The sequence below is a fragment of the Geospiza fortis genome, unplaced genomic scaffold (assembly GCF_000277835.1).
Source record: "Geospiza fortis unplaced genomic scaffold, GeoFor_1.0 scaffold285, whole genome shotgun sequence".
NCBI lineage: Eukaryota > Metazoa > Chordata > Aves > Passeriformes > Thraupidae > Geospiza > Geospiza fortis.
Genome location: NW_005054403.1, coordinates 1,172,138 through 1,188,404, shown reverse-complemented (window position 1 = coordinate 1,188,404; position 16,267 = coordinate 1,172,138). Strand labels below are relative to the sequence as shown.

Genomic DNA, 16,267 nt, shown 5'->3' with positions numbered 1-16,267 from the left:
CCTGTGCACTGACAATCACAGGCCATGGGGTATTGCAAAGATTTTCATATCCTGAACTCATCACCTCAGCTGCATTAGTCTCCCTGTGTCCTGACCCTCCCTAGAGATCCTCTAGCACCTTCCATTCAAACATCCTGGTACCTGCAGTCAGTCTGCTTAGGGCAGGTGTCTGGAAACTTGGTCAGAGGACCATCCTTGGGTATCTGAGGAGTAAGTAGACTGAAATTATTGATGATTCAGTATCTCCACAGCCTTCACTGCATGAACAGAGGGGCTGCTCCTGAGATAAGGACTTCTCGCATCTTGGGAGAACTGGTTTTCCACTGGCCTGGGCAAAAACTAAGCTGCTGGAAATGTTCACTGGGAACAGCCCTCTTTTGATTTCCCCTCCTCTGGTCTCCTGTAAGCCTTATGGACACCTCATCTGGAGGCTTCCAAGGGCACACAGGAACCAGGGAAAGGCAGGAGATGTTGCATATCTAGGAAGAGAGTAGGACGAGATGCAGGATTAGGCCTTTTGAGACTCACTACAACTTTTTGTCTTGAGAGGAGACCATATAATGCAAAGTGTTTCAAAGTCATGTTTGTTCATCTGTCACAGTAGTATTGATAATGATTGATAATGACTGGGAGGAAAAACATTGGTAGAATTATCTGGCATTATTAGTCTAACTAATGCATGGAGAAATAATAACCCCTACCAAGAAACACATGCTAGAGATTTCCAGAGTTGTCAACAGACCTGTTTTATCTCTTTTTTTTTGTTTCCTATTTCAAAAGAAGTCAGTTGTCCTTCACTCCTTGATTTTAAAAACTGGACATTGCCACAAACAAACCAGAGTTTCTTACAGAAGAGGATTCTGGAGGTGTAGGGATTCACCAAGACCTAGGACATTGTGGCCATAGCTATTTGTCCTTTCAAGTGTTACAAAAAGTGACAAAAAGCCAACTGGTTGCTGTCACCCTGCCACAATGATTGCAAACTTAGAGAAATAGTGATATAATCAGAAACACATAGTAATCAATATATTTGCTAAATTACCATCAGCATCATTATTGATATCCATTTGCTTAAAAATGGAGAAAAAATTTGGAAAAAAAATCCCTTACATTATGAAATCATTTACATTTATAATGTAATTGGATATGTATCTTGCACTGCTTCAGCTCCAGGCAGAACACAGTTTGAGTTACCCAATCAATACAAGGAATTCTTGGGACAATTCAAGCATGTCTGTACAAGGAGGCTGAACCAATTTCACTGCAGTTTTGTCTAATTCAAGTAAGCAAAACCAGTACAGACTTCACAGGGATCCAAACCAATCTATTGTGGGGCATAAACCCATCAATAGGAAACAGGGTGAAAATCTCTGCTCGTTTTGGCTCTGATGCTAATTTGTCCAGAGAAAAATTATGTGCTTTTACAAGAATTGTTTTGTGTATGTTTTTAATTTTAATTTTTTTTTTCACATTTCACATTTATAGTTTAACAGCACCCGTTCGCCCTCCCCAATTGAGTGTTGCCACATGGCCCCCTGGAGTAGAAAGGTACTGGAAAAACAAGCAATCCTCAATTAACAGCCCTGTCTCACTCTTCTCCCTTCCAGATCCTAACCCTTCCTCTTGCTTGCTTTTCACTTGCTAACTTTACTGTGCTAAAAGAAGCCATTTCTGTTTTCTTCATGTCAGTAAGACACAATAATAACTTTTTTCCCCCATTCTGTCATTCTTCACACCTTGGATAGGTTTCAGGAGTTCAAGGCCACAAAGCTGCCTCCCCCTATCACCTCCTTTAAAAAACCTGAACTCAGACAGACTCAATAGCATTAGCAATAGCATTTAATTCTCTTGCCATGTTTTGCAACTGCCCCTTTTTTTTCCTAAACGGTAGGAAATGGTTTGGACAATGCCACACCAACAGCAGGTATTTATTCTCTGGCCATTTGGTGATGCCACAGCTTGGAGAGCAGGAGCTCTGGCACCCAGAGTCACTCTGCCTGCTTTGTCCAGCACTTCTTTGTCATCCAGGGAAGGAGGAATTTGGCAACAAATGCAGCGCGTGTGTGTGTGTGTGTGTGTGTGTGTGTGTGTGTGTGTGTGTGTGTGTGTGTGTGTGTGTGTGTGTGTGTGTGTGTGTGTGTGTGTGTGTGTGTGTGTGTGTGTGTGTGTGTGTGTGTGTGTGTCCAAGGAAACAAAGTCTTTTGTGCTTGAAGTTTATATGAGCTATTCACGTCTGCCTGACGGGAATCGGCACAAAAGCTGCAGGCAGAAAGAAGGCTGCAATGTTTGACTGAAATCCTACGTGGGAAAAGAGGGTTTTCTGCGGGCGGGAGAAGAGGAAACCTGTGTTGGCTTGGGTGTGGGGGTGCTGCTGGAGGTGACACTGACCAGGTAAGTAAGTGCCTCTGACAGTTTAAACAGTAGCTGCAGAGTTAAGGTCTTTAATGCTTTTGGGGCCGGGACGTAAATGCTGTTTGGCAAGCCTGAGATGGTTAATTCCCTCAGGATTTGTGAGGAGCCTGGGCGGAGGAATGGCAAAAGTAAAATGGCAGAAAGGGCATGATCCTGCAGTGTTCAACACCCACCTGCTCAGGGCTCTGCCATGGCAATGTAGAGCAACATTTTATTTTTGCCCTGTTTGCTACCGAAACTAAAACTGGCAAATAAAGTGTAAACAGCAGGCATGAAGGAGGGAAGGCTGGTAGTTAAGCAGCTGGGAATTCAAGACTGAAGAGAAAGCCTGTCTGAAAGGGATTGCACTTCATTTTTAAAAAATGAGAGGAAGACAGATGTCCTGAGCTGGCCAAACAGTTGTCACAGCTTACAGAAGAATGTATTAATGGAAGAAGGGAGGGAAATTAGGCAGAAGAAGGTAAAGGTAAGTTTCTCCCCTCCGTCCCTTCCAAACAAAACAGAAACTTTTTTTTTTTTGCAAACAAAGAGACTCCCCCCCCAACCCAAGCTGGCAGCCAGCACCACACGAAAATGCACTTGCTTTATTTCTCTTTGCAAGACAGGGTATTGAGGGATTTGTTGTTTCTTCCAAAAGAACACAAACCGTCTGTGTTTCTTTCATGCTGTTTACTTTTCTCTCTGTTTCTTCATCTTCATCATCTACTAGTTCTTGTAATATGCTATAAAAATATGCATGGTTTCTAAACAATCTTTGTAATTTCTTCTGGTGGTGGATACTCTTTTCTTCGGTTGTTATCTCCCTGTCCCAGCACTGTCAACACCTGCCACTTCCCACCACACAGCTGCTGGGTGGCTGTACTATGGTCTGATCTTGGCCTGTGTTTGTACAAATGAAATGCAAATGGTTATTCTGAAATATGGATGGGTCTTCTTTAAAACTTTGGACCTTCTGATGCTTGAATGAATGGTTATATGAGGCCAGTTGCAGTTGCAAATGAGAGCCCACATGTCTAATGCTTGTGGTAACGGAGGACGCGCTCACCACGGCTATGCACGAATGCAAGATGTGCCCCTTCTGACAGAGGAGATGGCCTCTAAATGTCACTGTAAATGTGCTGAGTTCCAGTATGCTGAAGTGTTTTTCTCCTATTAGCAGGATGCTAAGTTTCCATTGGAGAATGGCTGGTGCTGTGTGACTGAGAACAATTCCTTCCTGCTTCCCTGTAATTGATTTCTGATTTGTGTGTCTGCTTTGTTTCAAAATTAGCCTTGTGTGCCTGAGTGGGAGACACTGATTTTGAATGTATTCATTTGCAGTCCCATCCACCAGAGGACGAAGATACAGATGTCATGTTAGGGCAGAGGCCGAAAAATCCAATACATAATATCCCTTCTACACTGGATAAACAAACCAATTGGAGTAAAGCACTACCTCTCCCAACTCCAGAGGAGAAAATGAAACAAGATGCCCAAGTGATTTCTTCTTGCATTATCCCCATCAATGTCACTGGTACAAATCTCTTCTATTTCTTTTTGTATTTATTGCATGGTTCAAGGGAGGTCAAGTATTTATTTTGTTTAATTTATTTGAAGTCATGGGATTGTGCAGTTTTGGGCAAAGATCCTAGCTTGAAAATTTAGTTTCTGAAAGACAGTGGGCTAAATTCATCCCTTATGCGTGATTGCTGGAGTCACTGAAGCTGCACCTAGGATTAATTTGGCCCATATTTTCAGTCATGTTATATGGTGTAACATAAGCGTAGTTCCCTGTATAAACAATGTACTTCTGTTGTGTATATAACCTACAATCTGTATTAACAAAGACCTCAAATAACTTTTTGAATGTAGTTGAGTGAAATAATGCAGAAAGCCACCAAAATTAATCATATGATTATCATGTGTAGCAGGAGAAGAGAAACTAGAGAATGTAGGCTACTATTTGCAGTGCTTTAAACATGCAAGGCATGAATGTGTAGCATGCAAACCATCGCTCTGAGATCTCTTTACATGCAGCTATACTGAAGGTATAGTAATGGCATTTTCTTTCATTTTTATAACATTTGGATATATTTTACTAGATTTATTTGAAGGAGAACTTGTTTATAGAACCACAAGGTATATCACTTATTAAATGGTGATAGATTACTTATTTCCAGAATCAAAAATCAGGCTGTTTTTCTCTTTCTCTTTTTCTCTTTCTTTCCTTCCAGAGGGCTATGGTAAACGTAAAGTTGATCTGAATTTTCCTCAATAATATTTTCAAGTACCAAGTTTTGATTAACTTAAGAGCATAAAGTGGGCTAACTTCCACAGTTATAGACTTCAATGTAAACAATCAGGAAAAAAGAAAGGGGCTTTCAATTAACCTTCATTCTCCAGAAAAAATATTTGTATTTAATTCTGTTTTCCCAGTAACTGGGGGGTTGGGGTAAGGTCACAGTCCCTCACGTCCATTGTTCTTCCCCATGTCTATCAGTGGTGCACAAACCTTCCAGCGGTAGGATTCACCATGGTGCTGGAGAGAGTTGTATGCCCACAGTCCAGCACCAGCTCCCAACCATGGCTTTTGGGCTTACAGCATCACGGTCATAAGTCCCCATCTGCTCCACCATCAGCTGCATGAATCCTCCCAGCAACAGCAACACAGTGCCAGCTCCCCTCTGTCCTGGCAGAGGAGGTGGCAGTGCACAGTGCCACCAGCCCTGCCTGCCTGTGGAGGTGGCAGCCAGGAGTGGGTGTCCCTTTCTCCAGGACAGTGCTCTGGCCACAGGAGGACTGGCAGCTGGGTGGCAGGACTGCCTGCACACACCCTGCTGGGCTGCAGGTCACCAGGCAGCTGGTCAAGGTCATAGGCTGGGCACTGCCTCTGGAAATCCCCACAGAAAGTCAGAGATAATGTGGCATATTTCCACGAGGTAAAGCTGGTAATAAAATGATGCTCCTTCTAATTTCAATACAGACCCTTACCAGAGCAGGCTTTCTAACAGGGCTATAGTCACCTAGTGCAGCCAGAGGACAGTTAGGTCTGGGACCAATGTTAACTTTTCCAGTAATAGCCATTTTTGCCTAGACTCCACCTGCCATACATTGGAACCAAATTTCCACTGATCACTTTTACAGATCAAGAATGGTATGTAATCTTCTGGATGTTTATGTGTCTCATTCTCATTAGCACTAATGGGAATAATTTGTATGCATCACGGGGAAGAAATACCCTCTTCCACTTTCCTCTCGGAGCTGACCCCCATGCATCTGGCACATAGAGCATGTTCAGCTAACTCACGGATGCTGGAAAACCAGCAATGATGCTGATTGATTTTTTGTTTCAAAGAGTTTGCTTTTAGTTCTCTGGTTTTGTTTTTTAAGCTTCTCCCAACCCTGAGAAATGTTCACTTTTTTGAAAATGACTGTTGTTGGAGTTTATGGCACTTTTGTTCCATAATAAAGAAAGTTCTTCCTCTGCTTATTCCAGGGGCATTGGTGGTTACAGGACATCTGTCTGAAGCCTCTATTTCACTGTAGTAGATTTCAAGAAGAACTTTTACAAGAAAGTTACTTTTTAATGTTTTACATTGTTATGTAATGTAATATGTATGTGTATGTCTGTGTATAATTATGTTTTCTATAATTATACGCTATTAAAATAGAGCTTCTTATCAGGATTTCTTTTTCCTTTTGTTTGCTTTAGTTTGTTCGTTTTTCTTAAGATTACAAACCACTGTACCAGCAATCCTTATGTTAGTGTTTTTATGGACCTGGCACATTTTTTCCCACCTGTCCCATGTCAACTTTAGAGAGCATGAGTGAGCACACAGTTGTGCAAAAAGCCAGCGCAGATGGGCACTGGCCTTCTGGTCAGTCTCCTTTTAACTTTTTTTTGACTATACAGTGTAAAATCAAACTGAAAGGCACTTCCCTTTGCTAATACTGTGGAAACATAAAGAAAACAATGAATTCTCACCTATTCTGTATAAGGTGGTCATAAACAAATGTAGTCAAGAACTTGTGCTTCTAAGTCTAAACTGAGGATCTTGACTGCGTGACTGGAGCAGGCTCCCACTGTGTGCTGGGCACGCGGGAAAATCAGGCCACTTCCTGATGTATGCAAGTAAATGGCAGCTCCCTGTTAATGTCACTCTCAGTCATGTGTCATTGTCACAGAGAATGCTCTCTAAACTTGCATGGTGACTTGGCCCCATTTTAGCTGTCTCCTTCCTTTTTGAAATGTTAGCTCCCTTGGCATATTGGTCTCCTAAGAAGCACCCAACTACTGCAATATGGCATTAGAACCTTAAAATGTTTTCTTACACTTATTTGCTTAAAATAAGTTAGCCTACAGGTGAACAGATAATGCTTTGCAGATAAGTTACTGTCATTGTCCCTATGACAAATAGATAAATAGCTATAAGAAAGATGCCCTGCTACCAAGAGCTCTCTATTTGCTTTCCTGATTTTCTTTCCTTTTTCTGTTCTTTTTCTTTTCATGCCTTCTGTTATTTTTGGCAGACCAGGCTGCTGAGGGGGAGCTGGAATTAGACGTAAAACTGTGATATACTGTGATATAATTTACATAAGAGCTACATAAGGGCTCCCTTATGTTTATTCACAGGCTTAATCCAAGCTCACATACCTCCACTGTGTTCCAGCCATGAAAATTTGTTTACTATTTCTAAAGGCTAATGAGACCTATTTATGGGTTGCAGGAGTTGGTTTTGACAGAGAGGCTAGTATACGCTGCTCTCTTGTTCATTCACAATCTGTACTACAGCGGAGACGAAAGTTGAGGAGGAGGAAAACCATCTCTGGCATCCCCAGAAGAGTGCAACAAGAAATAGGTGTAGTATAAATGCAAATCTTCCATAGATAGCTTTCTAACCAACTTAAATTGCAGGGATATGAGCTGGTAGCTAGTCTTCCAAAGAAACAAAACCTTGAAAGTGTAAATACTTGTAGAATTTAGGAATGACATGTTTTGTTCTTTTGATTTACTACAGTAAGAAAAGCTATATTACTCCATATGGCCTTGAAGGACTCGGGGCCTTACTGAGTAATATAGATGTACGTGTTCAGCTCTTATTGTGTAAATGTTAATCAGTTCTTTTTTTCTTTTTTATTTTATTTCTGTTATGAACCCATAGTTATGTGCATAAAAAGTAACTAGATTAAGTGAAAGTTTTTTCTTACATCAGGGGAGTTTAAGGTAAAGAACTGACAGATGTTACTCCACAAAGTGATGATGAGTTGTCACAACAGCTGGATAACATAGATGAGTGGTTGAATATCCACCTGAGATACAGCTGCTGGTACTCTATGGGAGTTTTGTTAAACATTCCTTTTATTTATCACACTTCTCAATTCCTTCCTATTATTCTTTATCATCAAGAATATTTGCCTTAAATCTACCAAATTACCTCACTTTTTGTCAGGGTAAATTAGGAGCAACTCTGTTGAGGACAAATTCAGGGCAAAATTCTTATTCACTCAAAACTAACAGAATTGCTATTTCTTAATATTCATCTGCACCTGAAAATGGCTCTGGTGTTTCAGTTGGTTGCCATGAAACTCGATTGGAAACAGAAGAAATGTGTTTATCGTAGGGAATAAGTAATCAGAGAACCTATGAATGAAAGGTTCTTTTGTCTTGCAAATATTCTTGATAGTAAAGAAGCAGATAATGGAAATACTGAACAGACAGGAAGGAGAAACAGAATTATTTTTAGAAGCTTATGGAGTATTTTGTCCAGCAGCCACTCCTGAAAACTTTAAGTAGCTGAAATAGTCATAAGAACTAAAAACTTAGTATTTGTCGTAATATTTAGCACAGCAAGCTCAGCTTATTCTCACATTGAGAATGCATTGCAGAAGTCATGTTGTAGGACTAGAATTTCCCTACCTCACCGGCAGGAGATCTGCCTTATAAATTCTTTATACAAAACCTAAATTTGGTCCAATGCTCAGGAAGATTAAAAAATAAAGAATACAGAGCATAATATCTTCTTGGGTTGCTCTGCGGGTTGTCTCATGCCAGGAAATGTGGAGCTCTCTCCCACTCACCCAGCTTTCCATGTGTCCTAGATTCAGACGAGTCGCCAGTGGCGAGAGAGCGCAATGTGATTGTGCACACAAACCCAGAATTCCCTGGCTCCAGCAACAGGAGGTTGGGGACCCGGGATTCGGAGTGCCAGACGGAAGAAATCCTGATAGCTGCTCCCTCCCGGCGACGGATCCGTGCCCAGCGGGGGCAGAGCGTTGTCGCCTCCCTCTCCCACTCCACTGGCAACATCCTGGTGCTCGCAGACAACGGGGATGCGGTCTTTGCTGCTGCTGTGAGCAACCGCATCCGCTCGCGGAGCCTTCCCCGCGAGGGCGCCCGGGCCAGCGAGGGCCATCAGGATGCCACCACCAAGAGTGCAGGGTACGAAGCAGAGCACTTCCTAGCTGGTCAGGAGAGGATCCCAAAAAAGGGGAAGGAGATCTTGAGCCAGCAGGGTTCACAGGAGTGCCAGCCCATTGGTTTAACTTGTCCTCAGCACCTGCATAGCCCCGAGCACAGCATCAGCGAGAGGGGGAGATCGCGGCTGTCAAGGATGGTCGATTCAGGCAGCTGTGAAATTTCATCCAACTCAGACACCTTCGGGAGCCCAATTCACTCCATCTCCACAGCAGGAGTCCTGCTCAGCAGCCACATGGACCAGAAAGATGACCACCAGTCCTCCAGTGGCAACTGGAGTGGGAGCAGCTCCACGTGTCCCTCCCAGACATCTGAAACCATTCCTCCTGCTGCCTCTCCTCCACTAACAGGCTCCTCACACTGTGACTCCGAGCTGTCACTCAATACCGCTCCCAATGCCAACGAGGACTCCAATGTCTTCATCACAGAGCAGTTTGGTGACCATGCAGACAAAGTCAGGGGCCACAGGGCAAGCTCCTTCACATCCACTGTGGCAGATTTACTGGATGACGCCAACAACAGCAACACAAGCGACAGTGAGTGGAACTACCTGCACCATCACCATGACGCCTCCTGTCGCCAGGATTTCAGCCCTGAGCGCCCGAAGGCAGACAGCCTGGGCTGTCCCAGCTTTACCAGCATGGCCACCTATGACAGCTTCCTTGAGAAGACCCCCTCTGACAAGGCAGACACTAGCTCACACTTTTCTGTGGATACTGAAGGATACTATACCTCCATGCACTTTGACTGCGGTCTGAAGGGTAATAAAAGCTATATTTGCAACTATGCAGCCCCAGGCTCCGAGAGTGGCCAGACTGGAAGCGTGACTTCCAGCCTAGCTGACTATGCCTGGCAGGAGTGCGTGAGCCACAGGAGGCAGGCACAGCAGTGCATCTCACTGAAGAAACCAAAGGCAAAGCCAGCCCCACCAAAACGCAGCTCGTCTTTGAGGAAATCAGAGGGCAGCACCGACCTTCCTGACAAGATAGAACCAAAGATCAGTGGTGGGCAGCATGTTTCTCACACTGCCAGGGAGATGAAGCTGCCCCTTGAGTTTTCAAACACACCTTCCCGAGTGGAAGGCCCCAACCTGCCAGCCAAGCAGGAGCTTCCCTGGCCAAACCAGGATGATGGTGGGTTAAAGGACACTCCATTTGACACCGCCAGTATCCCCTCCTTTAAAGATGAAGGTGCTGAACAACCTCACTATGCAGACCTCTGGCTTCTGAACGACTTGAAATCTAGCGATCCTTACAGGTCCTTGTCCAATTCAAGCACTGCTACGGGTACTACAGTCATCGAGTGCATCAAGTCACCAGAGAGCTCTGAATCCCAGACGTCTCAGTCTGGGTCACGAGCTACAACCCCATCCCTCCCCTCTGTTGATAATGAGTTTAAGCTGGCCTCCCCGGAGAAGTTGGCAGGGTTAGCCTCACCCTCCAGTGGGTACTCCAGCCAGTCAGAGACGCCCACCTCTTCTTTTCCGACCGCTTTCTTTTCAGGACCATTGTCTCCAGGGGGGAGCAAGAGGAAGCCGAAAGTTCCAGAGAGGAAGTCATCGCTGCAGCAGCCGCTCTCAAAAGATGGCACTGCCTCAGTGAGCAAAGACCTCGAACTTCCGATTATACCTCCTACTCACCTTGACCTAAGTGCTCTTCACAATGTCTTGAGCAAGCCCTTCGCTCACAGGCACCAGCTGCATACCTTTAGCCAGAGCAAGCAGAGCACGGTCGGGGACGCCCTGCAGCCCGGCCCTCCCTCTGCCCTCGCCATCACACCCTCCGTTCTCAAGTCTGTCCACCTCCGGGCAGTCAACAAGCCTGAAGGAGTGAAACATAAAGGCAGCACCCCAGACCTGCTCTGCATACAGGAGACCACCTTGATGGCAACCGAGGTCTCTCCAGGCAAAATGAGGCCACTCTTAGCTAAGAAACCAGTATCACGCCAATACTCTACAGATGAGACCATAATGCTGTACATTGACACTTCCCCAGCAGAAGCAGGCGCTGGAAAACCACCTTTAGAGAAAAGCTCCTCTTTTGGTGGGCAGAATAGCTGTGAGAGAGAAGCTGTAACTTCAGCAAGCATGGGTCTGGTTGAAATCAAACCTGGGAACGACCAAACACACCTGGCCGCTGAACACTTACCAGAAATCTCTCCGAATCAGACAAGTGCCGTCCCCATGGATGGCTTTCAGAAGGGCTCAGCTGTCCCCACAAGTGATGATGAAACAAAGAAACCTGTCCAGGGAGCAGAAACAGTGCATGATCTTCAGCAAGTGCAGGCTCAGCAAGAGCTCTCCATGGGCAGTGAGGGGAACGTGGAAGCTGGGCCCATGGATGAAAGCCCAGCTCAGGCTGAGGAACCAGCCATCACCTATCAGTTTAAGCATGAACCCGATGTAAGCCACCATGTGCCTGGGAATATCAACTATGAAGCAGAGATGGCAGCAGTAGATTCACTCAGTGAAGAGGGTTGCAAGCAGGAAAACGATATCACATCAGGTATCCCAACCAAAAGTGCCTCTGATGACAGCAGGGCAGACGAGACGGTGGGCGGCGCAGACGAGCCTTCGCTGAAAGGTCAGTTGGGAATTCTCTCTGTGTCATACCCAATCAGGCGGTTTTGGATGGGATGGTAGTGGAATCAAAGCAGAGTGGCACATCAGCTTCCCTCTGGAGGTTTAAGCATAGACCCCCCCTTTGTCTGTTAGTTGGCCAGCTAGCCAGCTCACAGCTATTGACACTTCTCCAAAGTATTCAGACTGCATTTGTGATATTTATTTCCTCCCTTGTGCAACATTTCAGCTGAAAAGATAAAAGTGAGGAGCATTGGCCCTGGGTACAGAAGAGTTTGATTATCACAGCTATTATGTAAATGGGAGATCCTGCATTCAGTGCTCCTTTTATGGGCTCCAATATGGAACAGACACGACTTTTAGATTAGAGGGAAAAGGCTGTATGGTGGTATCACCCACTCAGCTGTGAGCGGAGCTGGTGCCTCCAACTGGCAGCACTGTTGGAAAGTGCAGTGGAGTCTGACTCATAACGTGGCTTCTCTCCTTTTTAAGAGTCTTCTCCAAGCGACGAGTCCATCATGTCTCCACTGAGCGAGGAGTCACAGGCTGACACTGAGGATGCCTTCGTGTCTCCAAACAAACCCCGCACTACTGAGGATCTGTTTGCAGTCATTCACAGGTGACCTAACCTTGTGGCAATGGGAAATGGTAACATACATTCCTGCACAGCTTTCCACTAACAATAGCTGCAGGATGGTTATTCTGTCTTAACTACATTCTTCAGTTAACTCAGTTTCATTTCCTAAAAGGCAGCTTTAAAACATGTTTTATTAGGGCCTGGAGTGCAGTCTGAGTATCTTCATAGCATGTGTGGGATGCTTTACAGATAGAAACATCAAGCTGTTCTCTCTTACCAACATACATGTCTTCAAAGCAAACTACCAGCACTGATTCCTGTCTTCTGCCTACCAGTCCACCAGCTCTAGTCTGGTGAATGAATTGTTGCAGGGAGAAGGGTATGAAAAGGCATCTCTTCAGTTTTAGAGTATTTTGTAGTCAGCTGAAATTTGGGATCACAACGGAAATTGAAATTTTCTGATACCAAATAGATTATGCTGCATATTTTTATTGCCTAAATTTCTGCATGTGTTGTTGTCTTTACAAAGAGCTGGTTGTGCATACAGTGTCTTGGAACAGCTGGGTAATAATGTTGAGAAGGACTCTGCAGCTCAGTGCCATTAGACACCGACAGCCTCCAGTATTATACAGAGGACTTGAGAGAACTGGCTAATATGAAAGCATCTATAAAACTCCAGAAGAACACTAACCATTATAGTACAAAAATAATGTATGAAAGAGTTCTCCTTTGTGTTTTTACAGATCAAAAAGGAAAGTTCTTGGGAGAAAGGATTCTGGAGACCTTTCCGTAAGAAACAGATTGAGAGCTTCATCTGGGACCAGCAGCCAGCCTCCCACCACCAGCACACTGCCTACCAGCAACATGCCACCAGCCAGCAACGTGGGCACTCCCATCAGCAGTCAGAGGTCCCCGGGGCTAATATACAGGAATGCCAAAAAGTCCAACACATCCAATGAGGAGTTTAAGCTACTGCTCCTTAAAAAGGGCAGCCGATCTGATTCCAGCTACAGGATGTCTGCCACAGAAATTCTGAAAAGTCCTATTTTGCCGAAGTCTCCCGGAGAGCTGACAGCAGACGCCCTTCAAAGCACGGAAGAGTCTCCTCCCACAACGAGCCCAGATGCATTATCACCGCTCTCCCCCTGCTCCCCCAGGGTCAACACGGAAGGATTCTCCTCCAAGAACTTCCCCATGTCGGCGTCCTCGCGAGTGGGGCGGTCGCGGGCCCCGCCGGCGGCCAGCAGCAGCCGGTACAGTGTGCGCTGCCGGCTCTACAACACCCCCATGCAGGCCATCTCTGAGGGGGACACCGAGAACTCGGACGGCAGCCCCCACGATGATCGCTCTTCTCAAAGCTCTACATAGGCTGTGTGGGTGCCAGGACCGGGCTGCCAACACCACTCAAGCCCTTAAGGATGTCAACGTAAGAGGCCAATGCTGTAGCAATCACAAAAAAAAAAAAAGAATAAAAAAGAAGAAAAAGAGAACAATCACAGGGCAATATCAATGCTTCAGTGTGTTTGCTTTTGGAAGACGCTGGGGAAACAAAAGGACTACAGCTGTAGCTATTTATTACACTACATTTTCTAAAAGGATGAAGATATGCTATGCCTGTTCTGTTTTCTTTTGGCTTCATTTGGTTTATCCCACTCTCATTTCCATTGTCACTGTAGATTTCAAGACTATTCACTTTCCATAGAGTTAAAGGTGACTTTGGGTGGGTTTTTTTTCCCAGAAGCTGCCCATCTAGAAACAAATCCCTCACTGTAGTGCTTCCCTAGGGAGAAAACAAAAAAAAAAAAAAAGAAAATGCTCTTGAGAATTGGTATTTTTCTACACTAAAATGAGCTGAAACAAACTTTAGAAAAAATTAACAAAACATATGTAAATATCATATTTTTGATAAAAATTTGTAAATAGAATTATCAAAAAGTGGACGTGGCAAACGATTTACTGCATAACAGCTTTGTTTATAGAAGACAAATGAATTCAATTGTAATAACTGTATTCTGTGAATACCATTTTCATATCAAACATGAAACATGGCCACCAATAACCACTTTCAGTGTGACAGGCCTGAAAAATGGCATTGAGCAGTGGAAAGCAGGAATTTTCCAACTTAGTTAAGGAAATGGAAAGGCTGACTGTGAGGGGATTAAAGAAACCATTTGTCTTTCTAAGGCAGCTCTAAAGAAGCTAACTGGAAAGCAGAGCTGGGAGGGTTACCGTGAGGATCGGTGGGGAAGATGGGTGTGTTTCTGACAGAACAAAGCTGGGTCTGATGCTAAGCCCCAAAGGGTCCCACCCCACAGCCTCCCCTGGGCCTTTATTCTTGCAAGGATTGCTTCAGAGAGGATAGATGTGAGAGGAAACAGTACTTAACTTTCATATTCCTATTAGGCTATTGGGATACATAACACAGTCATAACCTGGTACCTATAATCTTTAAACACAATTAGTTTCTGGTTCATAAAGGAAACAAATAAATTTATAAGCATGCAAGAAGCGCTTTCAATTTATCAGTAAATATCTGCAATGAGTTTTCAGTGAAGCTTTCTCTTTGTGCTGATGAGATTCATGCTACCTAAATATTTACAAAAATGACACTGTGAAAACGTAGCTGGGAAATAGGTATGTGTATGCATTATTTATATTCATTGCTGAGCTGAGGAGGGGAAAGCTCCAGTTCATTGTGCCAGCCACGTACAGTAGGGATCTTGTCTGGGTTTACCAGAAACACAGAACAGGGTGAGGGACTGGGTTGGGGTGGGAAAGGAGATAAATCAAAGTAGCTGCTTTGATACAAATGAAGGCAGGGAGATAAAAGCTGAATTACTTGAAGTTACTTGAATATTCTCATCTTAAAACCACAAGAACCCATTAATTGCTTTATACTTTTAATTTTTAAACAGAATAAAACCAACAGGCCTGATTCTCCTTTGGGCCACCACAATTTCCACTGATGTAGCCCCATCTGTGCCACTTAGAGGACAAGGCCCTCTTTAGCCAAAACTCATGCAGTTGATATTGATTGCTGTAGTATATGGTTAGGAAAAGAGGAAAGGTTAGTGCAGAGAAAATAGTGAAGGAGGAATGGAGTATGCAGCAGGACAGGTCAAGTAGGATGGCAGAAAGAGCATTCTTTGGTATAAAGGAATCAGCTAAAAGCTGGCTTTAAGCATAAGTAAAGGACTGGAGGCGGGATGTGTGAATTCAGTTTTGGGGGTTTTTTTTCTTTTAATCATGTAACGCATAAAGCTGAGAGTTATTAAAAGAAGGTAGATCATGTTTTAAAGAGGAAGGTTCTATCTAAAACTGTTACAATTTCAAGGAGTCAAAGCAAATCAGAAGAGCTTAACATACCAAACATTTTATTTCCCAGAAGGTCCACATCTGATTTTGTCTAGTGATTACCGCAAGACATGTATTATTCAGTTTCCTACTGTCCCCTCCTGTGTAGCCTGGTTGCATTCAGTTGATGAGGTAGAGTCACTGTGCATGTGATAGGTGTGTTGGGATGAGGGATAATCCATCAGTTGAAGGGCTGCAAAATCGTCTAAAATAGTTTTTAAAAAGGTAATGGGAGAAAGGTTTTGGAAACAAAAGGCTAATCACATGAGTAGATTAGGTAGGAAAATAAGTCTGAATACAAGTGAAGTGGATGATTGAGAATGTTTTAGGACTAAATGCTTAGCATATAACAAACCACTTTCTGGAGAATAAGAGAAAAGCTAGTTTAGATAATGGGCAGAAAATCTTTAGTTTGTGATCTTCAGTCATTTTCCACAAAAATTTTACCAGGAGCACTTTTACAAAATGTGTAATAGTCCTGAGTTAAATAGTCATTCAACACAGTAAAGAGAATACAGCTGAATTGACTTTGATGATACCATTGTTTATTACCAATCAATAACTTCACAGACACCCTAAATAAATATGTTTACACTAAGGGTTTTTTACCAGAATAATGAGGCAATATTTCACAAAACAATCCCACTGGAGTATAGTCTCCTTTTGCTTAATTTCCTAATTTATATTTAGCAGATTGAAACCCAAACAGATTCTAAATTCTCTATGAACAAAAGAGTTGAGAACAAACGTGGGAGTCAGAGAAAGATGAATGGCGGGGAGACCTGTAGCATTCCAAGTGTACCATTAAGGCACCAGAGGACAGGCCACAGAGCAAAGGGAACATCACTCACCTCTTGAGACAGGGTACAGTACGTGCCTCAGGTAACTGCTG

The 16,267-nt window shown here is 43.8% G+C and overlaps 1 protein-coding gene across 2 annotated transcripts in view; it reads left to right on the top strand.

Moving 5' to 3' along the window:
- Positions 1–16,267, top strand: part of NHS (NHS actin remodeling regulator) — a 162,064-nt gene that overhangs the window by 145,137 nt on the left and 660 nt on the right. Inside the window, exons 4-9 of one of the 2 annotated variants that reach the window (XM_031061229.1) lie at positions 1,486–1,548; positions 3,733–3,925; positions 7,119–7,250; positions 8,491–11,448; positions 11,937–12,063; positions 12,765–16,267. The exon at positions 12,765–16,267 is cut by the window's right edge and continues 660 nt beyond it. In XM_031061229.1, the coding sequence (XP_030917089.1) occupies positions 1,486–1,548; positions 3,733–3,925; positions 7,119–7,250; positions 8,491–11,448; positions 11,937–12,063; positions 12,765–13,389 (4,098 nt within the window). In that variant the 3' untranslated portion in view covers positions 13,390–16,267. Of the gene's footprint in view, positions 1–1,485; positions 1,549–2,229; positions 2,392–3,732; positions 3,926–7,118; positions 7,251–8,490; positions 11,449–11,936; positions 12,064–12,764 lie in introns of those variants that run through there. The other variant, XM_031061230.1, reaches the window with a different exon arrangement.